The 25,713-nt window shown below is 29.9% G+C and overlaps 1 protein-coding gene across 1 annotated transcript; it reads right to left on the bottom strand.

The window, feature by feature from the left end:
* Positions 1–4,256: 4,256 nt before the first annotated feature.
* Positions 4,257–25,138, bottom strand: LOC107450472 (ventral anterior homeobox 1). Its single transcript, XM_016066273.4, has 3 exons — positions 24,644–25,138; positions 9,209–9,414; positions 4,257–6,110 (listed from the first exon to the last, which is right to left on the bottom strand). Exons 1-3 carry the CDS (start codon positions 25,017–25,019, stop codon positions 5,874–5,876), a joined length of 819 nt encoding a protein of 272 aa, XP_015921759.2. The 5' UTR covers positions 25,020–25,138; the 3' UTR covers positions 4,257–5,873.
* Positions 25,139–25,713: the final 575 nt, after the last annotated feature.

Below are 25,713 nucleotides of genomic sequence, written 5' to 3'. Positions count from 1 at the left end.
TTACCGTTATATATATATATATATATATATATATATGCCAGATTCTGTTTCAATATATGTTTAAATTCTCATAATTTCGTGATTCCTAAATGAGAATACCGTGTGTGCTTCCATTTCAATTGAACGCACAAGAGAGCGCTAGAGATTTATGAAAGATTCAAATGAAATTGTTCTGCAGGCATGAAGTATTAATTACTCTCACCGGACAAATATGAATACACTAATATTTGAGCTGAATGAGAAGTGAAAGGAATAGAAGACTTTCCATTCCTTTCACCTCCAGAATTTGAGTTTATTTCACATAATATATTATGACGTGTAAAACTTTGACGTTGAACTGAAAAAAGAATCGTAATTTTTTGATTATGTATGAAAAAGTTCATTGATTTCAACTAAAAGCTAAAAAATATAGTTTTAATCTTATTTTTAATGTATGTATGTAAATGTATCTGAATTTACTGAGTGTTAAAAAATTATATTAAAAGGATTTTTTTTCGAAAGCTCAATTTATTTTTAAAAACATTCCATGCGGTATTCATACTATACGTTATTTAAAATCGAAATTTCGCAATAAAATTAATTAAAATAAAGTGTCGCTTTAGAGAGAAATTTTTGTAATAAGTATTTAAAAAGTTTTTTTTTTAATTTATCTCCATAAATTTTAAATATTTATAAAAATATTTGATATGAGACATCTTGTATACGCTTACTTTTGCAGGCCGACACACATAAAATTAGGACCTTAAAAAAAAGAATTTTTTTAAGGTTTAACGGGATCGTTTTAGTTTATGACATGCTATAACACTGTTATAGTTAATTTTCTTATTATTAAATTTTTTTTTTTAAAATAAGGTTGTACCAAAATTTTAATTCATGTTATAATAAATCGTACAACAATTTAATTCATATATATCCATAACAATTTATTCATATTTAATTCATATATATATATTTTTTTTAAAAAATGATCAATACACATCCGGGTACTTATGAAAACTAGGGTACTTATGAACTTATGTACTTATCGGTACTTATGAACAATACTTATGATACGACAATACGAACCGGGTACTTATGAACAATAATATTGATCACATGTTCATTTTGAATTCTATTAATACTAATGTTCAACTCACTACTTCTGTAAAACACTTTTCTACTTAAAAAAAATATAACAATGCAATATTTTTTTCATTGAATTTTAGGACATAAGACAATCGTAATCAATGTATCATCGTTACGCTGTTTGAAAAATGTGGTATTTTGTTGCAAAAATGCTTTATAGAATTACGAGAAAATGCTTTACAAGATTTGAAAATATATTTTGAGGAAGAATAAATAGGTACTTTATTTCATTTTTTGTAAAATAATAGCGCAGTTACTCTTTTTTGGACAAACATCATTGCTTTTCTTTAATTTAATTCTCTCTGTAAAATGCCCACTGCTGCCATTTACTATAAGGATAGTAACTGTCTTGCTTAAACTTTATACTGTTACTTTTTTTTGTAAACATCTAGACGCTATTACAAAAAAAAAATAGTTTTCTTTATGGTGTAACATTGGCTTAACTTCATGAATGCCTAAAGTTAGTTCTTTTGGTTCTAAATTTTTTTTAGGTATTTATAGAAAACTTCTGTGATGTTAATTATGCTAATGCAAAACTATAAATTTACTTTTGAATTTTGACTATGAATTGAATTTAGTCTTTATAGTTGTCTGTGCTTCAAGTATAGATATGCTTTTTACAACTGCCCAGTACTACTCAAACAAACAAAAAGGAATAAAAAAAATTTACGAACTCCGAACACGAACATTTTCCCCAATGGAGTTCATTTTGAGAATCTTTGCTCGTTGTACGTAAAGTATAAAGAAAGAGAATTTCTAGATTTGTAGATAAATATTGAACCGAGTTGGACTAAATCCATCGATTATAAATTTATAACGGAGAAGTGTACAGAGAGTTTCTACTCTAATGTAAGACATTAAAAAAAAAAAAAAAAAGAAAGAAAGAAAGAAAGGAAGCAGAAAAGGAGGAGAAGAGAGAGAGAGGGGGGGGACATTTTTTCTTCAAATCATTGCAAAATAGCAACTCTTTTCAATCAAATGCGTACAGCGCCCATTGCGGTAATAATCCTTACTACTGGTTGGACATTGGATATATTGTCTTTCCCCCCCCCCCTCCTTTTTTCAACAATAAAATCTTAGGAATTGTTCAGTTAGGCATATTGCAAAACTCTATACTCTGTTGCAAGTTAAGAAAAAACTATTATTCAATTAACAAGTTATAAAAATTAATAAAAAATGATGTCTAAATATTGTAATATTGTATACGTCATTCTGTTTGCATTTAAAGAAACCGATGAAAGAATAATAAATACTAGGAGGCTCCGCCCCCTGCTCGCTACCGCTCGCCAACCCCCGAGAATTGCTACGCAATCCTATGTGGTTCACGCCGTGAACCATGGCTCGCTGCGCTCGCTCGCCAATGAACACAATGTTCTAGCACAAAGACATAATATATTATCATCAAAGACATAGTATTTTATCATCAAAGACACAGTATTGTACTTATGTAGAAGAATTCTACCAATGTTCTTATTGGCTTTTAAAAAACTATATTAGCTATTTAGATTGTACATGGTGAAAAAATCAAAACATTAGCTAAATAAGAAACATATTAGCAAAATAAATTATCAAATATTGCTTCACTAATATTCTGCATTTTAAAGCGTGAAAATTCAATGCATAAATAAACGCGAAATATAAAAAAAATTCAATGCATTCAATACAAACACTTAAACGTTTTTTAGACGTTTAGGTAGCTCCCAGTAGAAAAATATCAATTCAACAGCGGCCTTTTAAAGCATTCTCACTTCAATTAATTAATTAATTCCTAATTGAGTTTAAATTAAATATTGCCATGTTTTTAGTGCATGAATCTGAATTGAACAACCTGATAATGCTCACTCTGGTTATTGTTATCTGGTTGCTCACTACGTGCTCTTGCGCGCCGAATCCAATCAATTAAAAATGAAAACTGTTGCCAGCGCGAGAAAAGAAATATCATCGGTTTTATTGATACATACATACATACATACGTACGTATTAGCGTTTTATATAATATAGATTGTTTCTTGCATACGATTTTCTTGCATATGATTTTCTTCTCTATTGAAACAAAAGTAAAAATTCCTCGAAAACGCATTTGATTTTTTAAGGGCATATCAGCATAAGACGCGCCATTTTTAGTGGTCCAATCGAATCCAATGCTCTTGCAACGTCATAAAGCTGTTTCTTTTATTATCCGATAAATAAAGCTGTTTCTTTTATTTATCGAATTACGACGCTAAGTCTAGGATTTCAGTAAAACTTCGAAACTATAACCATTTTTTAATAATTGTATGATATGTATCGTAAAAGATAGCACGAATTTAATTTCTGACAGACGCTTTTAACTTTTTGAAGCTTTTCAATTGTTTTGAAAGCATATTTGTATAATTTGATAACAAAATAAAACGAAACTATATGATGTAGCGAATGATTTCTTAAATCCTATACCGCAATGGTCTTTTCTTAACTTGCAGCGGATAATAGATTATTTTTTCTGAAAGTTTTTTCGGAGTAAATTTGTCCAGCACTGAGAATTAAGATAAGTATCAAATAATCGTCCTGTTAAAATTTATATGCAATAATCAAGATACTGTTGTAATTATTATAACATTTTTTTTCCATGTTCCGTTATCTTTGCTAGTTGCCTGAATGTACGAAATTGGCTTTTAGTAATATTTGTAGCTCGGAGTAGACAATACAAATTTACATAAAATAGTGAACAAAAATTTCCTTAAAAAACTATTTTTTTCTAATTCTAAGTATCGGACCGGGATAGCCTGGTTGGTAGGGCACTGGGCCCATGTTCAAGAGGTTGCGGGTTCTATCCCCGCAGGAGGGGGACTCCCCGTGTAGTAAATGGTGACGGATGCACTTTAAATTTGTCTAGTCACAAAGTCCTCCATGTTCCATAACAAATCATACCTCTGGAGGTACTGACATAGGAGTTTCCTTGTCTTCTGGATTGGTTCCAAATAGTAAGGCTACGGAGTTGAATATTAGTAGTCGTATACCCAAAAAATTGGGTCGGCTGTTCAATGACGGCTATAAAATAATTCTAAGAATCGGATGAATAGTATATGCTTTTACCTTTTCAGACTGATTCAATGCACATCAAAGTTTCATATTTTAAAGTTTAAAATAAGTCATTCCATTGCACAAAATGAATTTATTCATTGAATGATACACAGTCACGAAAGTCATTTGAGAAATGATGGAAATATTTTACAATATGATACAGTATTTTACAAAAATGACTAGATGTTATTATTTTTCTAGAAAAGATAGAACCTTATGTAACTATAATCATTTCTAGAAATTCACATTTCATTGTGCATATCGTTTGTTTTAGCCTTGTTTATTAATCGTCCAAATAATTTCAGTCAACAAAGAAATTAAAGTCATAAAACTCGTAAAAATGGTGAATATGTTTTTAAGTTACTTAATTTATTTTTTTTAAATTTAATTAACAAAAATAGTTGGGTTTTTCTAAAAATTGTGCAAACCTATAATTTAAATTAATGTATAAATTCACACTCACAAACATAATAAATGAACAAATCACCGATAAGTAACATATTTTTCTGCCTGGTTTAGAGATTAGTTCAAACAAACAACAATAGTTTGTGTTTGTATGCGGTGTTATTAATAACGTATACACAAAAAAACTTTTCTCTGAATTGTACATTTGTTTAAATTATAAGAGTTTTTAAATTAGCGATTATAGGCAAAGAATTATATGAATTTTTGCATGCGCAATTTTACTTTATTTATTTATCTATTTATTTTTATTTATTAAATTTAAAAAGGGTAGAATGTCGATGATAAATTTACTATATTTATTATTGTTTTTGTGTTTTTCTAAACTTTTGATTGACGTTTTTTTTCTTTTTAGGACATTACTTTCAGTTTTTTTAATCATTTTTTTTCTCATTTTTCAGACTTTTTCTTTTGTAATGACTTTTTATATAAATTTTGAATCATATTTTTTTTTAAAAGAAGGTTTTTTGCGAATTAATTTTTCTTTTATAAATTAGTTTACATTTTACACTGAATACTGTTTTTTTCTTTCTTTTATTTATTTAATTCCATAATTAGTTATATTTGTACAGTTTTGAACATAGTTTCTCAAGGTACAAAACTGTGGGCAAAAGCTAATTTTTCAACTTTGAGGATATCAAAGAACATTTAATAATCGAATGCAATTCTGATGTTTTTGAATAGTAATATTCTCACAATTGTAACAACAAATTAATTACTTCTTATTTATCTTTACGAGGTGTTTATTTAAGTTTGATTTAAATCATAAATTGCATATTTATTTTAATTATTTCTTTTTCCTTATTTAATTTATGAATACAAGTTACGATTCATAATTTAAAGAAAAGCTCATGCACATAGATGTTTTCGAAAGCTTTTAAGGATATTTGTGATGTTTTCTTAGATTTTTTTTCTTTTGTATTTCTTAAGGGTATTTTTGTAAAAACGTTTTTGGTTAAACAACCTCTTCATAAGCGTACCAAAATGGAATTATTATTTGAGTGTTTGAGCATCCAAACTCTCATTAAAGCCGCAAACACAATTCCTAGTCATTTAGGGTAGGGGGAAAAAAGCTCGAAACATTTACAGAATGTTTTTAAATATCAACTTCTTAGCTTTATGTAACTAAAGTCATGTGTCTTGTAAGATGGCGTTTGATTTTATTTTCAAAACTGTCGATAACGAAGTCTCAATCTGATGAACGTAGAAATGATTATAGAGAAATCTCAGTTTCTGTCTTCTGTCATGATCTCCCAATGATTTGGCGACTGTTCTTTCGCCGTTTGGTCCGAATCACTTTCATTATTCTCTACCGTTTCCGCCTCTCTCAGTTGCGCCAATCTCGCTTGTTGCATTTCGAGGTGTTGTTTCCTCCATTTTATTCGTCTGTTTTGAAACCATATTTTAACCTGGCTCTCTGAGAGGTTGAGGGCTGAAGCTAGGTACATCCTCTCTGGTCCCACCTAAAAATGGAATAAAAGGATTTTTTTGACATATTAACTGATACAACGGAAACTCTTAAAAGGCTCAATTGTAATATTAAATGAATAATATGCTATTTTTACGAATAATATGTGAGTTTGCAACTGTTACTCATGATTGTTATGTCAAGTTTAGCTTATGTAAAGTCAATGCTTATTTTGAAAATGGCACAAAACGTCAATATGAAGAAAAGCCACAGTTTTGTGAAAATAAAATGCGTTTGTGATAAAATTTTTTAATATTTAAAAGCTTACTCCAATGCTGCATTGCCTGGGATCATAAAAATTTGAAAAAACTGAAAATAAGGCACTGGTTTTGATAATTTTCATCTAGGTGGAAAAATGTCACCAATTTGGCAATTTTTAAAAATGTTTAATAACTTTTAAAATATTTAAGTTATTTGTCTGTTCTGAAGCCCAGATAATTCTTCGTGGCAAGATTTTATCTATATAGTTTAAAATCATCGTATTGCTTTAAGTGTAAGGTATTTAAACTATGGCGTTTTATTTTCCTTGCCGACATAGTTAATAAAAACAGTGTTAATAAAAAAGAACAAAGGAAAATAAAAATTTTAAGAATTACGGATACTGGTGTAAAATCCGATCGACTAGGAAAGTTGGCGCCAATTCCACTAAGTTGATACTGAATCATTTCATATTGTAACCAGTGAATGTTTAATACGAATTGAAACAAAAAGTTAAATTTAAAAAATGTTGAAATATTATTTTAGAACTCAGAATTGGGTACTTGCACTTCAAGAAGAAGAAGATCAAGTATATTCATACATGTGCCTTATGACGTCAGAGCCAGCTGATCAAATGGCGTGTTGAAGTTGAGCTATGTTTCTCCATATAAGTTAGAATGTAAATTAAATACAGCTCCATATGGCACATCGAATTTGATGAAATATAATTCTTTCTCATCTACATCTTTTACTTAACTTAGATTTATTATTTGCTTACATATTTTATTGTAATCGTGATTTGTTTTGTGCACATGACAATTAGATTGTGATTATGTGTATGCACCTGATTATTTATTTTATGTTCTACGTGGCTTCATGCATGTCTTTATGTTAAGTAAGAAATATATGGGAAATAAGAATTGCAATATTTGTGAAAGTATCATTGTGAAAGAATATAGAACGTGCCATTTAAGAGAATTGCTACTTGATGGGCTTTGCTTATTCGAAATAATGGAAAGAACAGTTGCTGACGTAAACAAATGCCACGTTACAACAACCAATCAGGATAGATATACCCACTCTACGTCACTTGCAGGTATTCCATTAAAAAAAAAGTTGGAAAGGTTTTTTTTTTTTTTTTTTTTTTTTGCAAAAATAACAAAGTATAAAAGTAGTTAACATTCATTATATTTAAAAAGATAATAATAAATAAATAAAGACTGTTTTATTAACTTAAAAGAGTAACCAGGTATTTGGTACATAGTATTCCACTGTTAGCGACAAATTTTGTTGTTTGGCGTATATATATATATATATATATATATATATCTCATAGCTCTCTTTTCAAGTGTTTTCAACTANATATATATATATATATATATATATATATATACATTTGGCAATAAATTATCCGTGAATTCTGCTTGTAATTGTCTAAAAACGATAGAAATTCGCTGTTCAATCAGACACGGAACTCCGGTAGATATTTGAGTGCTCTAGCTAACCTGAAAGTGGTCAGAATTATGATGCGAAACATTTAAAAGCAGGAACGCATCGAAGCACAAAATAATCATCACCAATAGACTGATTAAATGTCCACTATACTACAGAAATGGACCTTTCAACCCCACAACCTAATTTTCGGGATATAGAAAATGTTCTGGAAATTTTATTTTGTCAAATGTTTTAGCAAAATTCTAAATTACTAATCCATTCACGAAGTTTTAGACTCATTGAAGAAAGAAAATGAAATTTATTTTGTCAATTTGCACTTAGTCAGAACTTGAATAATCCGATTTAAGATATAATTTAAGCTTTTTACTGTTTCTGAAATTAAAATAAATAAAATTATTAACTATGAGGTTAAAATTTCATGGATTTCATGGCTAAAATTTCAGGAATGAGACTAAATTGAAATTTGGCCTGCTTTGTTTGTATTTGCTTATAAACTTAACACAGACATTTTTTCCTCGAAATTTTGACTTTTTCAAAAGTTATTGCAATTTTAAACAAGGATTTTTCTGCTCGCTTTTTTTTATTGCTTTGTAGTATATTTTACTTTGATGCTCAAAATCTATACGACTTGGAAACTCTAAATTATGAGGGTGTGTAGAAAAATAAACAAAGAGTTAGATGAAATAAAAACAATTACGATTCATTTCTTAGTTCTAAAATTATTAACTCTTTAACTTGCATTAAAAAAAATTCTCGGTTTACTGTTTGCTGAAATGCAATTGCAGAGTTGAAGTCCATTTTATCCAGATATAAATCTTAACATCCATAGAGAATTTTTGAGGAAAAAAAAAAGAATTAATGAATAACGATGAAAACCGTTCCCTATTTGAATTTTTATTACTCTCTTCAAGGAGTAAAATTACTCCTCTCTTATTCTTCGTATTGAATCTCATGATGTGTATTCCTTGTCTGTATTTTCATATCTGTATTCCTCGTCCATTTCGTTAAAAACACATCAACAAAATGTTCTTATAATAATAATTGAATATTTTGAAACCAAAATGTTCTGTTTTTCGTAGAAAATATTGACATTTTAGAAGAAGTAAACAATTCTGAATGATAATCAATTACAGGGGTTGATAATCAATCAACCCCTGTATATATAATTGATAATCAATTACAGAGGTATCGGAGAGCAGAGCGATCAAGGGGTGGTTATCGAGAATAAATCAAATTAAGTCAAGATAAACTATCGAGATATATCATAAATTATCGATGGAAAATAATAAGTTCATTTCTTATCTTGATTCTAAATTGCACTAAAACTTTTATCACCAACTCCCATCTTAAAGTTTAATACATTATTCAAAGTTTTGGCAAAATTTCTTAATCACGAGAAAATTAACTTAAAGCAAACGAAAGAAAATAAAACTTTCTTACCATGTATTGCTGCCTTTCAAATTCACATTCGAGCCTTTCAAGTTGATCTGGAGTAAAAATAGTTCGAATTCTTTTTGCTTTGCCCACTCCGTGATGAGGAGGACTTTTTTGATGATTCGAATTCGAAGGTTTAGTGTTGGAACTTGTGGATGATAGTAATGTATACCTAGTGTCGATATCAGACTCTTCATTTCTGCTTTTTTTGTCTGAAATAACAAATATATGAAAATCGATTAAATTGTGATAAACAATTTAATTGAAATAGCTTAAAAGCAATGATATACAATGGGCAAAATAAGAAACAAAAACGGACCATCCTGAATAACCTTTGATTTAATGATCAGATCTTCCCGTTCTACGAGTCAATCTTAATGGCTCATGGGAGTGAAATAAGTTAGATATTTAAAATTCAATTTTACATGAACTATTCAACTGATTATCCTCAAATTTTGTACTTCGTCATGTAAAATTATGCTCTTTGAAATGATGCAAAATTTTTTTTTATATACCTAATAATTCAAATTTTCTTCGACTATTACTTAATAAAATAATAAAAAATAATAGATCTTCCCTAAAAGTCATTTTTTGCATGGAATTATCTTTGAATAAATGCATTTTATGATTGTGTGCAAAAAATTTCAATTCGATTAAAAAGTTCTCGAGATATAATGAAATACGTAAAAAGCAAAATCAACGTTAAGAGGTCCACACTTTGGAACTCTCCCCTGCCCAAACAATTGGGACCATATTTTCCAGATTGCTACTACCTCCTTTATTTTGGGGGTCAAAAATCTTAATTCGTCGAAAAAACGGGTATGTTTATTCAGAGAAAGTGCGAAATATATATATATATGCTTTTATTTTTATTTTATTTATTTATTTATTTTTTTAAGGACAGCATTCAACGTGATGTTTTTAGTAAGAGCTATTTTTAATATTGTTCTCAGCTAATATTCTTCAACAAAAAAAAAAGCTCGATTTGAATATTTTGAAATGCTAAAAAATAGTTTTTATTAATTTGGAAAGAAAGTTTTAAATGGTGAGGGGTTTTCCACAAATTTAATTTTATACTGTTAAGCAAGATTTATTAAAAATAACATCGATATTATATCGAATCAAACCCTAATAAAATAAGTTTTTTTAATTTTTTATTACTATCACATCTCGTTGTTAGTTTTTTTAATTTTTTTTATATAACAGCATCCATACCTTCATGAATATTTAAACTTGGCTTACGAATTTTTGTACAGTTATTGCATATAATAACCAACGTTATCGACATCAGCCATATAAGCTTATCATCATGTTCTTTAGCGTAGGTTGTTCAAAAAATTTCTTTTCTTGTTCATAATTTATTGCCGGTCCCTCTAAAAGCCTTACACTTAATTGATATGTAGGAGAAATCGCATGAAATAATCATGTTTAGGTTTAAGAAATTAGCTTACAAGATACAATTTACAAGCTTAATTTCCTGGAATAGGCTGTTGAAAAATACTCGCTTTCCTTCGTAATTTATCGTCGGTCCCTCAAACCTCTGCAAAAATCATACGGATCTCTAAAATTACAAAATAATCCTCTGAGTATACCGTGAGAAATTTAAGAAAATGTCGGATATATATATATATATAATACTTGCACCTGTTATAGACTCCTTGATAATAAGTTAAATAGGAGGTTCATATGAATATTTTTTGGAGTGATTTTTCTAAAATTTAATCTTGCCCGTTCGGTTGAGCAGTAATTTGAAAATGTCCCGTATAAATGGAGGACTGAGAACTAATCGGAAAGAAGGGAGAGAGAGCACCCATTTTGAACTCAATAGCACCCAATCCTTTTGTTATCCTATCTCAAACGATTTGTACGCATTCTTGTAATTCATAGTTTTCCATTGATTCCACATTTTTTGTTATGTTGTGAATCAGCGTTAAACACCCGCGAAGTATTTCCCCGGCACACGACCATAAAGGGGCGTTAACAGCTGTCCTTCCCCCTTTCAAGTGCTAAAAGAGAAGAGGGTGGGCGCCACAGTGGCTGAAATATTGCCCATTTGGCTGCATTTTAATTTTTTGTTTAAAATGAAATTTGTGGTATCGCGCTGCACATTAAAAGGAAACTAGGAAAGTTTAAAATTAATCACAAAAGTATCATACAATTTTATATGCAGATGTATGGTATTTCCTATAATTAAAATCTAATCAAAAAAGACGTTCACCTATAAAAAGATTTAATTATTATTGATCGTGAAAGGAAATAAGATTGTTCTACTAAAATGATGAAAGAAGATAAGAATGAAAAAATTTATGAAAGACATCAGGGAATTAAGAAAGAGAAAAGGAGAGACAGAACAATTATATTTTATCTAAACATGAATATGGACATTGGAAGAAAAATTTAAAAATGTGAGACGCTTCAAAACTTTCAATACAGATAACAAGAAGAACCTTTAAACCAAAGAGAAAATAACTTATCATGAGATTGTGTTGGAACTGATCTATTTTATTTCAATGGAAAATATTAGTTAGTTGTTTATGATTCAAATTTGAATTACCCAGAAGTTGCAGAAGTTAAGGAATCAACTAATGTTGCAATCAAAACCTTAAATATTTTTGCATAACATGGAATTTCCGAAAACATTCGAAGGGAGAATGTAACGCATTTGACTCTAAAGAATTCAACAAATTTGCTAATTCCTATGATTTCAAACTGATCGCATCTAGTCTGCATTTTACAAGGTATAATGGACTCGCAGAGAGAGAAGTTCAAATTGTTAAAAGTTATTCATTTCAAACACTCAGTAACGCCTCGCTTAAAAGATTGTTGGGGAAAAAAACAAAGACTCTAAAATAGATTTCTACCTTGCTTTATTAGACTTAGAACGTGGGTAGAAAGTCACCCACTGAACGTCTGGTGAACAAAAATTAGATAAAAAGATTGCCTACGTACTCAAGTCAAAACAAAGAAGGTTGGACCCAACTACCACTACAAATATTAAAGACGAATTCACTANTTATTGACGTCCGTTTAGATTCACTATTACATAAGACATGTTAACTTGATTTTATCTTAGATACCTTTTGATAGATGAAGGTTGGCATGGTCGATAACTATAACCCCTTAAGGGGTTCAAAGAAGAAATACCAACGGTAATAAAAATGACCCTTGTCAGTATTCGAGGTAAGAAAGAGTGGTCAATTAAAGCTGTGAAGAAAGTAGCTCCTAAATCATGTGAAATCTATACTGAAAACGAAAGGATTCCAAAACGAGATTGTCAACATCTTATGAAAGTAGAGAGGCAACTTCATGTCTCAGATGAGGAGGAGCAAAATCAACAATCAGCAAATAACATTCCAGATGTAAGACAATCTAATACAGATGCAAAGAAGAAGAAAATCACCGACCACTGTTGATTGATTTAACTATAAGGTAATTTCATCAACGCAAACCAATATGTCTCCAGAAAAGGTGAGTTTCCATTTATTCCGTTATGAAGATCAACTCGAATGAAAAAGAACTACCTGATAGACTGGACTATTTCTGAAATAAAGATTCTTTAAACATTTCTAAAAAAGACATTTTATTGTGTGGAACTTTGAATTCAAAAAAAGTTATTACCTTAAAGACTTAACGCTTGTTTTGAATTTATTGTTAAAATTGTTATTTAAATGTGAAAAAAAAAAACATTGAAATTTTAAAGTTGTCGCTTTTGAAAGATCACTTGACTCAGAACCATATTTTAAACAAGTCATTAAAGAACATTTCTCTCATAACTATAGTTATATTTAATGGAACATGTTACAGATAAATAAGAAGGAAACAGTAAAAACATTTTTCGCGTTTCATCATAATTCTTTATTCAACAATAATTCGCTTATCATTATTTCAAATAATAAGTGGATTTCCACCATCAATATTGATGCTATCAATAACCAATAGCATCGATTTCGATGTTTAATGATACTAAGTACAGTTAATCTTTATTCTGATGAATTGAACTTCCATAAACGTATTTTGCTTTGTCAAAAAACTTTAACTCACAGGAAATTACCACAAATAATGATAAAAGGAAAATGGAAATGTTTTAACGGATTTAATTGCGTTGGTATACGGCTTCTAGTTTTGTGCTTTATAATTATTGCATAGTGTTTATTTATATTAATTTTTCGATTCTTGACTTGATCCTTACGAAGAAAAACAATCCAGCAAATGATGTCTTTTTTTTCCTTTTTTTTCCAAGCGTTTTAAACTCTTCTACACTCAAGCTGTTGAAAAGTGTCTGTAAACTATTTCTGGACTAACTTTAACCCACTACCAAATTTCTCATCTCGTGAGTGAGGCTTATAATAAGACTGCAACAATTGAGAACTCTGTTTAAAAGTATTCTGGTGAACCAATAACTGATTTATTGGCATACGTGAATCAATCGAAAGGTATTTCTGTAAATTCAATTAAATTTAATATCCTTGTGATAAGATTTATTTTAAGGACGCAGAAAGTCCAAAAGGTATAATTTGTAATGGGAAAATGGTGGACTTTGTGATCCGAGAAATTTAGCGTGCACCAGTCTTCGGCCTGCTGGATTCAAATCCCTATTCTCACAAACGTGAGTTCAGAGCCTTGCCAACCAGGCTATCTTGACCCATTCAAAGCAATTTTATTAAAATATAATTCACTTTGAATTTTCTATAGCGTACTTATAAATTATAACTCTATGATTCGCCTTTGAATTATATTTAACTCAGTATAAATTTTTTTTTAAAAAATAAACAGTTGATGAACTGCAGGTTGACCTGATTGTATTCATAAGCAATATCTCTGATTTGGCATTTTTTATGATGTATCAAAAATAATATTTAGCAATTTAATTCAAATTGTAAAGTGATATGTTGAATTTATTTTTATGCAACCGCTGAAAATGTTTGCATTTATAATATTTTTACATTCGTTCTTAGGTATATTTTCAATAACTTAAAGCCCTGGGTATAGAATTGTATGATAACAGAAATATAAAAAAATTTAATGAATGATAAAAAATCATTATTTGTTATTTTTGTAAGGGACGCTGAAAATTTTCTTAAAAAAATTAGGTGTTAACCGAAATTGCTTAAACATACAGTGGAGCATCGTTTATACGACGCCGAAGGGACCACCGAAAAACGTCGTATAAACGATAACGTCGTATAATCGATTTTTACTTCTAAAACTGAAACTAACTCTGTTTTCAGTTAATTTTAATGTTTAACGTGTTGATTTACATAAATTTCTAAATTAGACAAAGCAAAACAAACAAATAACCAAAGAAGAAAAATTGCAGTGAGCAATTTGAATGTATGTTACNACAGATCGTGTTATTCCTACTAAATTTAACTAGTAAACAGCATTTTCTGCGAACCTGATTTCTAGCAACAAGTAAAAGCATCAAACGAAGTGTCTTGTTATAAGTCGCTACTCGCCAGGTTGGAATTGTATTAGTCTAGTTCCTTTGGAAATAATTTATATTGTTGTTTTACCGAAGTTTATGAATTTAGTAAACATATTTAAAACTCAGTTTATTAATTAAACTAAAAGGTAAATGTTATTCCTAGTAAGTAGAAGTAGTTGTGCTTTTTTCATATTATACCCAATTGTTCATGTTTAATATGACAATTTTTCTTAATATTCAAAACCAGTTAGAGCATAGGTGTAAATTAATTTCTCGAACACAGATCGGTTCCTTAAAGTAGTGAAGCAGTGACTACATTTCGAAAGTAGTTGTAGTCACTACATTTTTTAAAAAAGTAGTTGTAGTTGGGGATAACTACATTTGTAACAAAGTAGTTGTAGTTAACTACATTTGTAACAAAGTAGTTGTAGTTGTGGATAACTACATTTGTTAGAAAGTAGTTGTAGTTGTAGTCACTACATGTTTTAAAAAAGTAGTTGTAGTTGGGGATAACTACACTTGTAACAAAGTAGTTGTAGTCACTACATTTTTTAAAAGAAGTAGTTGTAGTAAACTACGAAAATAATGTAGTTTTTCCGACCACTGTTCTTATCTACGTAATTTGAATAAAGTGTATTTTTTAAACGAGCAGTTATGTACATTTTCTTAAACACACATTTCGAGCTACGTCAAAAATAAAAAAATTCGCCGACGCTTTTCGATATTGTCTAACATCTCTAGCTTGGCGATGAAAATCGGATGTGAGGGTCTCATTTGTTACGGTAACCCTTGGCGGGATGACACGAACCCCCTTCTTATTGACGTCCGTTTAGCTTTAGAGACGGGCAATTTGTCAAAACCCTGATATTGGAGTCAAGTGTTTTGACAAGTTATAAGCATTCTTTCTTTTCACCAGTAGGGGTGGGGGGATGCGCTGAAAGGATTTGTTTCCGTGGATTTATATTCGTTGGCTGATTTTATTGCGGTCTGAGATGAACTACCTATCTAAGCTATCAGATATTAAAGATGTCAATAGGAGAGAGGCTGAAAAAAAATCATCCTATTGTCATTATTTTATTAGCAATTAATATCCTTTTTATATTAGGCAATATATTTATGAACAACTGGAAATCCTGAGCTTCATTCGTCATTTCACAGAAAATTGTTTAACCTATTTTCATAGCGTAAAGGGAATTTTATTTCGTCTCCATTCGTTATTCAAAATCTGTTAAGTTTACGAAAAAATGAGTTCGGGTGAACCTAAGAGTAAATCACGAAGTTCCAAATGCCGAAAAGAATAGTTTTGAAATATCAAAGTGCAAACGAATTATTGTAAGGGAACTTCCCTACTGTGTAATCCTGAGTAAAGCTACCATAAATTGTTTGCATTTTGCTACTTAAAAAATATCTTCTTTTTTTTTGCCATTTAGAACTTCATGATTCGCTGTAGGTTCATTCGAACTCCCTTTTCCCTAAACTTAATAGATTTTGAATAACGAATGGAAGAGAAAGAGAATTTCTTCCGCGGCACAGTGGACCGGCATCCAAGGTTTCGTGGTCAAAATTTGTATTTCGATAAAATTTGTTTCAAAATTTGGCGTTTTATATGTGCAGGTAAATTGAATTCATAGTTGAAATTTTGAAATACACTAAAAATTCCAAAAAAAACAAACAAAATGGCGGCTGAAATATGGCGAGCAAAAAATAAAATAAAAATAATATAGTACGCTTAAATAATTAAATATAGCAATGGAAATATAATAATTTTCGTAATTTTATATTAAAAATGAAAAGCAAATTATACTTCCGAAGTAATATTACAAAATAACGCGAAAACATGAAGAAAAAAAATAATTTTTGTTTTCCGGTATATTTAGTCCACCTNAGAGTAAATCATGAAGCTCCAAATGCCGAAAAGAATAGTTTCAAACTATCAAAGTGCAAACGAATTATTGGAAGAGAACTTCTATTTTTTATTCAAAAACTATGAAGTTTACGGAAAAGTGAGTTGGGGTGAACCTAAGAGTAAATAATGAAGCTCCAAATGCCGAAAAGAATAGTTTCAAACTATCAAAGTGCAAACTAATTATTGGAAAAGAACTTCCATTTTTTATTCAAAATCTATGAAGTTTACGGAAAAGTGAGTTCGGGTGAACCTAAGAGTAAATCATGAAGCTCCAAATGCCGAAAAGAATAGTTTCAAAATATCAAAGTGCAAACGAATTATTTGAAGGGAACTTCCCTACTGCGTAATCCTGCGTAAAGCTGCCATAAATTGTTTGTACTTTGATACTTAAAAATTATCTTCTTTTTTTTTTGGCATTTAGAACTTCATGTTTCGTTGTAGGTTCATTCGAACTCCCTTTTCCCTAAACTTAATAGATTTTGAATGACGAATGGAAGTGAAAGAGAATTTCTTCCGCTGTCGTCCTCTAATTTTTAATTTTCTTTTAGTCATTTTTATTTAATTTTTGCAAATAAACTGATGGTGGATAATTAATCCATTTCACAATTTCGAAGAATATAAAATACAAAAAAAGTCAGCCAATCAGAATGAGAAAAATAGGGCACGTGTTATTTTATAATCTCTATTGTTTTTTTCTAACATGATTAAAAGAATACAATTGTGCATTGTTTGAAAGGTAGTTTAGTATTACACTTTTTCTCCATTTTATAATTTTCTTATTTCTGCGTGATTTGCATTTTGAAAGTATTTTGTAGCATTATCCAAATTAGTTTTTGCTGCTTTTAACGATAATAAAAGTAACTAAAAAAAAGTCGAAAAAGGGTTAAACTTTCAATATTAAATTACCAATCCGAAACGACTAACGTCATGACATAATTATTTTGTATTTTTATAAAAAAGAAAAAATTATAAATTATGAAAAGGAAAATATTCTAAAAATTAGCAATTGCTATTTCTACTAATCTAATAAAACGTAGCATTGATTCAAGAGTATGATTATCTAGCATCAAAAATACGTTTAGAACAAAAATTTTATTAGCAAATAAATACACAAAAATCGAGAAATTTAAAATTAAATATTAGACCTAAAATTTTAGGCAGCAAACTTTCCTGAAATATATGCTTAGAGCGAAAAGATAATTAAAATTGAATGCGCTTTAATTTGTGGGTAGAATTCAAAAGCCTTAATTTCTCTTATGTAGAATAATTATGAAGATGATTAACGCTTGTTACGGATAGAAAAAAACCCATTTTGACCTAGAGTGATCTACACTACCCTACAATAATGGAAGAGACACTCTCAGTTTTTGACATTTTTTTAAAAATTTCTCAAGAAATACTTAAAGGATTATTTGTAACTTTAGAAATGTTTAATTCATGCGATTTTTCAAACTTAGCAATATCATTTAAGACATTCAGAGGTTTGGAAGACCTATGACAAATTTCGAAAGAAAACAAGTGTTTTTGAACATCCTATGCCAGAAAATTAAGCTTGTAACTTGTATCGATTACTTTAGTTGTTATTTTTAATAACTGCATGAAGTTTCATAAACCTAGAGTAAATATTTATGGAAATATAAATATTTTTATGAAAAATTAATTTTTTTACGTTACACTTTTTTCCATTATAACTTTATAGATATCGATGGAATTAAACAAAATTTATAGATATAGAAGGAATTATAAAAATTTTAGAGCAGCTTATTATTGATTACAAAATTGTCGATTTAAAATTTTAAAAAATTCGTAAAGAACTGAGCAAGTTATGAGTATTTAACTATACTGCCCATGCACTGAAAAAATTAAAAAAAGTTTTTCTTTTCATAATTTTGTACGGAATTATATTGTGCAACTAATGATAAAAGTTTTATTTGAATACTTTGTACATACTTAAAAATTTTGAAGAAATGTTCTAAGTAGTTTTTGTACTTTTCAAAAGAAAGCTCAAAATTATAAGGGGTTTTCCCCCAATTTTATTGTGTATCATAAGACGAAGTTTAATAACAAATGATAATACTTTACAATAATCATCCGGAAACTAAACTTTGAGGGTATAGAGGAAGAAAACATTCTTTTATGGGAGGTGACCTCCCTCAATCGCGATCTCATTTTTAATAAATCTTGTTTAATACTACAAGATGAAATTTGTAGTATTTATCTATAAATTTTCTATCTATATCTATACATTTTGTTTAATTCCATCCATATCTATAAAGTTATAATGGAAAAAAGTGCAACGTAAAAAAATTGATTTTTTATAAAAAAATATCTGTATTTCCATAAATATTTACTCCAGGTTTATGAAACTTTATGCAGTTATTAAAAATAACAGCTAAAGTAATCGATACAAGTTACAAGATTAATTTTCTGGAATAGGGTGTTCACAATATAATTCCGTACAAAATTATGAAAAAAAACTTTAAAATCTTTTTTTCTGTGCATGCTCAGCAAAGGAACTAGCTTAAATATTCGTGCATATCGTGCTTAGTTTTTGACAATTTTTTTGAAAATTTTGCAATTTGTAATTAATCTCAGTTTTCTCCAAAATTTTTGTTTAATTCCAACGATTTTATAAATAGTATAAAATTAAAGTACAAAAAATTTAAGGCGAAAAAGGTAGTTTTAAACTAAACTCAGTGGCGCGACAGCCCATAGAGGGCCAAGGCATACTGTGCAGTTTTCTTGACCTTGGGCTCTGGGGAGCAGGAGCAGATGTTCCGGTTAGGTGGTCAGTCGAACACGAAACCCTCAGTGTTTATTTCCCGATCATGCTTGGTACTCATTTATCGACCCACTGAAGGGATGAAAGGCTGAGTCAATCTTGCCCGGCCCGAGGATCGAGTCCAGGAGCACGACGCGCTACCACTCTGCTACCGGGCAATAAAAATGTCCATGTCCCCATAAATATTTACTCTAGGTTTGCGAAACTTTATAAAGTTACTAAAAATAACACCTAAAATTATCGGTACAAGTTACCAATTTATTGCCTGATTTTCCGTCATAAGGTGTTCAAAATACTTGTTTTCTTCCGTAATTTATTGTAGGTCTTCCAAAATTCTGAAAGCTTTAAATCTTACTGCTAAGAAGGAAAAATTGCTTGAACCTAACACCTTTAAAGTTACGAAATAATCCTTTAAGTATTTATTGAGAAATGTAAAAAAAAATGTCAAAAACTGAAAGAGACTCTTCCAGTATTGTAGACGTCATGGGAATTATGAGAATTCTTCTGATATTAAAAAGAACTTTTTTCACATCGAGCAAATGTTTTTATTCTTTTCAAAAATCAAGGAGTAGCTAACAGAAGAAAATATTCATTTAGTTAAATAGAAGCTTTTTTTTTGCGTCACGGCATATAAAAAAAATCAGTCTTTAATGGGCTAAGAATTTCAAGGTCTAATTTATTTGGTTTAACTCTCAATAATTTTTAAAGAGCAAATTATTATTTGCAAATAAACTTCGGAGGAAAAAAAACGTTATAAAAAATAAAGATGAAAAATAAAAAAAAAATATTTCGAAATTTTACTTATAGCAACTGAGGTAGATGAAATAAAAAAACATCTGAACCAGTTTGAATGGGCGAGAAAACTTCTGCGGTTCATTATTAAAATTATTGCTTTTGAAAATTGCAGTTGGAGAAAAAAATAACTCTAACAAAATACTTTTCTCGCGTACGGAAGTTAGATTTAGTTTGTTTATCGAAACCAGATTTTAAATATTTAGTTCCCAAAAACAATTTACGTAGCTACTACGTTTAGCTCAGAAATGGCTAAATGAAAGCACATTATTTTAGTACTGCATAACTCTAAGCATCGTTTCAAGTGGAGGTATTTTTAATCTCTGTTTCCTCCGACAATCCAACAGGCTCTAATGTTATTTGTCTCATGAATTTCATTTAGGCGTAAAGGCGTTTCCTCTTGGAATCTATTTATTTCTGACCTCTAATGTGATTTTAAAATTATATATTAGGGGCAGTCTTAATGGAACACCCTGCATACCAACAAAACAAAGCAAAAAAGCAAATCTCAGAAAAAGCTGTTGTTTTCTCGAATGTATTATTCACTTAGAACTAATCGTTTATTTTTTTTTTAGTAATACAAATTCGTACAAACAGCATGGAATTATCACAATTTTTAGAAATAATTATTCTGAATCAATTTAAAGCACAGTTAGAAAGAATAAGAACATGATTAAAATGGGTGTAGAACAGTTTCAGACAAAATTGAGAGGTTTTGAATCAAGTAGGGAGCTACAATTTCATTACTTATCTTTGTGTGGGCTAAATGCCTTTGTGAGAAAGCAAAATTACTATAACATAGTTTAATCATTTTGCTGAATAGTCATTGATTAAATTAAATTACTTACTAGTATGTTACCTTTGAATAATGCAATATAAAATATTAAGTAGTAAAAATATACCAGCTCTTTTAAACGAAAGTCGTTTTTCTTTTTTTTTTAATAATGACTATTCTGCCTGGCCTTTTTCAGAAAAGGTCAGCTTTTTTGCCTTGCAAAAATATTACTTAATTATCACGGAATAAAATAATTCATATCTGACTACTTGCTTTTAATTATGACACTACAATAACATAAGAGTACAAGCTTTTGGTAATTATGTAAATAACTGCGGTTGGAAAAAGTAATAATTTGAACGAAACATCGATCCCTTGTAAAGAAGTTGTATTTAATTTAGAATGGTTTGCCACATTTAAAATATTTAGTTAACTATCGTGATCATCAGTCGTGAATTAAGCACCTGCGTTACAGAAGACCAACTGAATACCTAAAAACTGATAGGAAATTCAAGCCTATAACATTTACGACATCCCCATAAAATATTTGTCACTACTTTTTACATTTTTCCAGAATGTGAACACCCTCTCAAAACATTGGTTTCTTACCGTCTCAAAGCCATAATCCAGAGATCTTACATAATACTTGCTTGGAAGTAGAATTTGGAGACACAATCTGCAGTAAAACCTTCATAAATTCTACACAGTCTGACAGACAAAATTATGAAGAAAAAAAAATTCGGCTTAATCTAGTAATCTAGTATCTATTAGTAGTAGTAGTATGTATATATATATGTATATGTATATATGTATATATGTNATAGAGAGAGAGAGAGAGAGAGAGAGAGAGAGAGAGATGATCCAAAGGCAACCAAGGGGATTAGCGGGCACCTTGTCCTAATAAATTAAAGTAAATACTAAAAAACTTTTGGCAGAAAGTATTTGCAAAAAATCAATATAATTGAACTAAATGGCTGCTAGCTACAATTATAATCAGAAGAAAAAGATACTTAAATTTTGTTTCACTGAGATCATTAAGTTCGAATTGTAACAAGTAAAAAAAAATATTTAATTAGTTTTTAAAATAGTCTTTGCATTAAATGTATGACGATGAAATTATTCTTTTAAATTAAATAAAAGCTATCGAAAATATTTGATTTTTTTAAGGCTTAAAACAACGGCTATACTTTTAAAATAAAAGGATAGCTGTAGAGGATTTTTGAGTTCAAAGAGTTAATAGGTTTAAAAAAAATTCCGAAATTATTGGGAGGGGGGCATGTACCCACGGTGCTTCCCTTGATGCGACGCCTACGCTACAGTCTGTAAAAAAGTAACTCGAATTTTCCTAAATTAAGAATTTTTTTTTGTTGTTTTTATAAATTTTAATTTTACTTGTCTCTTAAATTCTTTAATTAAAAAAATTCCAATTAATTAAAGTGCATTATTTGGAATTTTTTAGAATTATCTATTTTTCTTTAGCTTATATATCTGCCAAATATTTGCACACAGTTTTGAACTGAACCAGTACAAATAGTAATTGAGTAAGTTCAGGAACTAAAAATGATGTTTCTATTTCTCTTTTCATTAACTTTTTAGCTTTGCTTTCCTTTCTTCTTCATTTTTTTTTTCAAATCTGAGATAATAATTTTAATAATAAACGAGAACCTCGCTCTGTGTCTTAACACCCAAAACTTTCATTTCTCTATCCTTTACGTTTTATATAAAATTTGTACTCAAATTAGCTTCAGGAAGTTTAAGCTTTAATCTTAACAATTTTTGATTAAATATATTTATCGATATTTGCACTTGCGTTCCGAATTGAAAGCAAAATTATCTAGCTGAAGACAAACTTAATTAAAATATCTCAATACAGATTCCACATTTCATGTTTTTATTTCGCTTTTGAGTCTTAAAACTGAAAATTTGCAAAAAATTGATATGAGGTAAAAAAAAAAAAAAAGACACCCAAAGTTTGAAACACTATATTTGATTTTTCAGTGAGAGTTAAAAAACAAAATGGAATCTTATCGCGCGTTTCCAGCTTTAATGCAAACTTAATTCTTTCGTCGTTTTAACGAGAACTAATAGCATTAAATTTTTAAATCACAAAACAGTTCCTTACATCTTTAAGATTTTTGTGTGATGGATCCTTTTATAAAAAAAAAAAAAAAAGAAGCTCATTTTGAAATTTGATGGATAAGAAGCAGACGTCAAAATTTAGCACGACCTATTTAAACATGTTTAAAAAATAAATTAATTTTTTATTTCCATTTTGATATATCATGTTTTAATTTAGGTTCATTAAATAGGTTTTTACCTCTAGAGCTTGGAAGCCGTTAATATGTACCAAACCCAGAAAATCTGCAGATTCATTTGATTAATAAATGTGTTTTGTTATATTTATTCGCTGGATTCTTAATTTATTGAAAAATAAATAAATGACATTATGTTAATTTCCTGGAGTCTAACAATACTTTAAAACCTTTGATTTTCTGTATATTTTTTAAAGTGAATGATAATGGATTCTATCAGCTAATGTGTTAATTGTTTGATTGTAGTAACTATGTTTTTTAGACACCAAAAAATAAATAAGTAAAATTTCGTTGATCATAATAGTACTTTAAATTCTTTGTATTGTAGTTTTCAAAGTGACTAGAACTTCTAGCTACTAATATGTTGATGGTTTGATTGTAGTAATTTGATATTTTAGATAGCGAAAAAAAAAACATTATGTTAATTTAAGGGTAATAAGTAACCCCAATGTAATTTGAAAAATCGATTTTACTACATTTTAGTTACAACAATTAACACATTTGCTAATAGAATCAATGTTAAATCACTTTAAAAAATATAATACAAGGAATTAATAGGTTTAAAATATTATGATGATCAAGGAAATATTATTTATTTACTTTTCGGTGTCTAAGGAATCAAGTTATTACAATCAAACACAACTAGCACATTAGATGATAGAAACCACCATCAATCGTTTTTAAAAAATATATGCAAGGAATCAAACGATTTAGAATATTATTACAAGAAAATTCACGTAATGTCATTTATTTATTTTTCAATATCTGAAGAATCGAGTCAATAAATACAATCAACAAATTGATAGAATGAGAGAAACAAACTTTTGAACTTTAGCGATACGGAAACCGCACTTTATCCAGACAAATTGTAATTCTGCACTTTAACCAACGGCTATAGTGAAGCTGTAGAATAGTGATATTAACGGCCTTCGAGCTTTAGCGGTAACATTTATATTTTCTTGTTCCTTGAAAAATCATAAGCTCAACCGTTAAAAAAAAGATTTAGAATCTTTCGTTTTTCTTCAGTTTAGGGAAAGGAATCGCAGTGACTCAGAGGACAGCAATAAGGTGAACCAGGTTCGAATCCCCGTCGTGTCTGGTAGATACAATTTCCGTGCCCGGCTCGCACCGACCACAGTGATGACGTAAAATATCCTCAGAGGTTGACGGATCATGGGTTAGAGTCCCATTGCTGTCAGGCTAGCCGCGGGAGGTTTTCGTGGTTTTCCTCTCCATGTAACGCAAATGCGGGTTAATTGCATCAAATAGTCCTCCACGAAGGAAAACTTCTCCTAATACTTGATCCAGGAGTTCCCTTGTCTTCTGGATTGGGTTCGAAATTACAAGGCTACGTAGTTGCACATTAGTAGTCGTAAACTCGAAAATTAAGTCGGCTGTTCAACGACGGTCATAAAATAAACTAAAATTTATTGAAAAGAGTGAACTTACCGATTTCAAGAGCATCCGGATAAACCGTGGCCACCGAGTAAGAGGTTTTCGGCGTCAGTAATCTCGCTTCCCGGCAATCGCCTTCACAGATGCGGCTGACGGCGGGGCTGAACTTATCGGACTTATCCAGCCCCAGGATGGATTCGATACTGAAATCTAGCTTCCTCGATGATATCTTTGGCGCCGCCCTGGCACCCGTCATACTCGGACTGTTTTTGTGTGAGTGGAAAGGCGCCTTATTATTATTATTTTGCAATCTGTGTGGATCGTAATAACGGTTCACGAATGTGAAAGTTGGTGGACTTGGTGTGCCGGAAGGAGAAATGGATACCTCCAAGTTTTGGATCGGATACCTCATCTGCATCAATGCATGCATGACGGGTATCAAAAAATAAATCGCTACTCCTTGTCTGCTGTGTGTCAACTTTCTTTAAATCTTTGCAGGGAAGAGACTATGTTTTCACCCGATACAAAACAATAACAGACTTCATGACTAAAATATATACAGTCATCACTCTGATTTGCCCACCCCCTTCTCCGTAGTCCCCGAGAGCCAATCAGAAGTCACCTTTCAGGATGACGTCGAGGGATGGGGTGATTTGGTTGGTAGAATTTCCTGTAATAGCGATGTAGAGGGTGTTTCCATTTTTGCATTAGTAAAGAAGAGTTGATGGCAGAAATCTGTTTATAGGAGGAGGGGGGGGATCTGTTACAGAGTAAGATGGGGGGGCACTCTCATTAAAGTAATTAGCCCCCAGCAGAGAATTTTAAGGTGTCGGAAATTAGTGACCTCTATTATCATCTGAAATTCAATTAGGGGAAAGAATTTCGAACTTATAGCCGTTCCCGTCTTTTCCACTTTAGACAAGTCGGAGAATCGTTCTCGAAATGGAATATTTTGAGTACTCTAGAGAATAATTAAATAAATATTTTGTAATTAACCTAATAGCGGATTTAATATTAATGAGTTGGAAAGAATAATTTTTTAAATTTAATTTGGTTTTAAAGTAAATAATGTCATTTGTAGCCAATAAAAAGATCGATGATTTTCTATTTTTTTTTTTATTTAT

Source organism: Parasteatoda tepidariorum, chromosome 5, assembly GCF_043381705.1.
Source record: "Parasteatoda tepidariorum isolate YZ-2023 chromosome 5, CAS_Ptep_4.0, whole genome shotgun sequence".
NCBI classification, from domain to species: domain Eukaryota; kingdom Metazoa; phylum Arthropoda; class Arachnida; order Araneae; family Theridiidae; genus Parasteatoda; species Parasteatoda tepidariorum.
The sequence above is the reverse complement of the archived record's forward strand: the minus strand, read 5'-3'. Positions and strand labels throughout refer to the sequence as shown.

Excerpts from the sequence above, each read along its gene's own strand:
- LOC107450472 (XM_016066273.4), bottom strand. The coding sequence starts at position 25,019 with ATGCATGCATTGATGCAGATGAGGTATCCGATCCAAAACTTGGAGGTA. Across the intron at positions 9,415-24,643 it reads TCCGGATGCTCTTGAAATCG|ACAAAAAAAGCAGAAATGAA; the intron begins GTAAGTTCACTC and ends TTGTTATTTCAG. Across the intron at positions 6,111-9,208 it reads TTGAAAGGCAGCAATACATG|GTGGGACCAGAGAGGATGTA; the intron begins GTAAGAAAGTTT and ends TTCCATTTTTAG.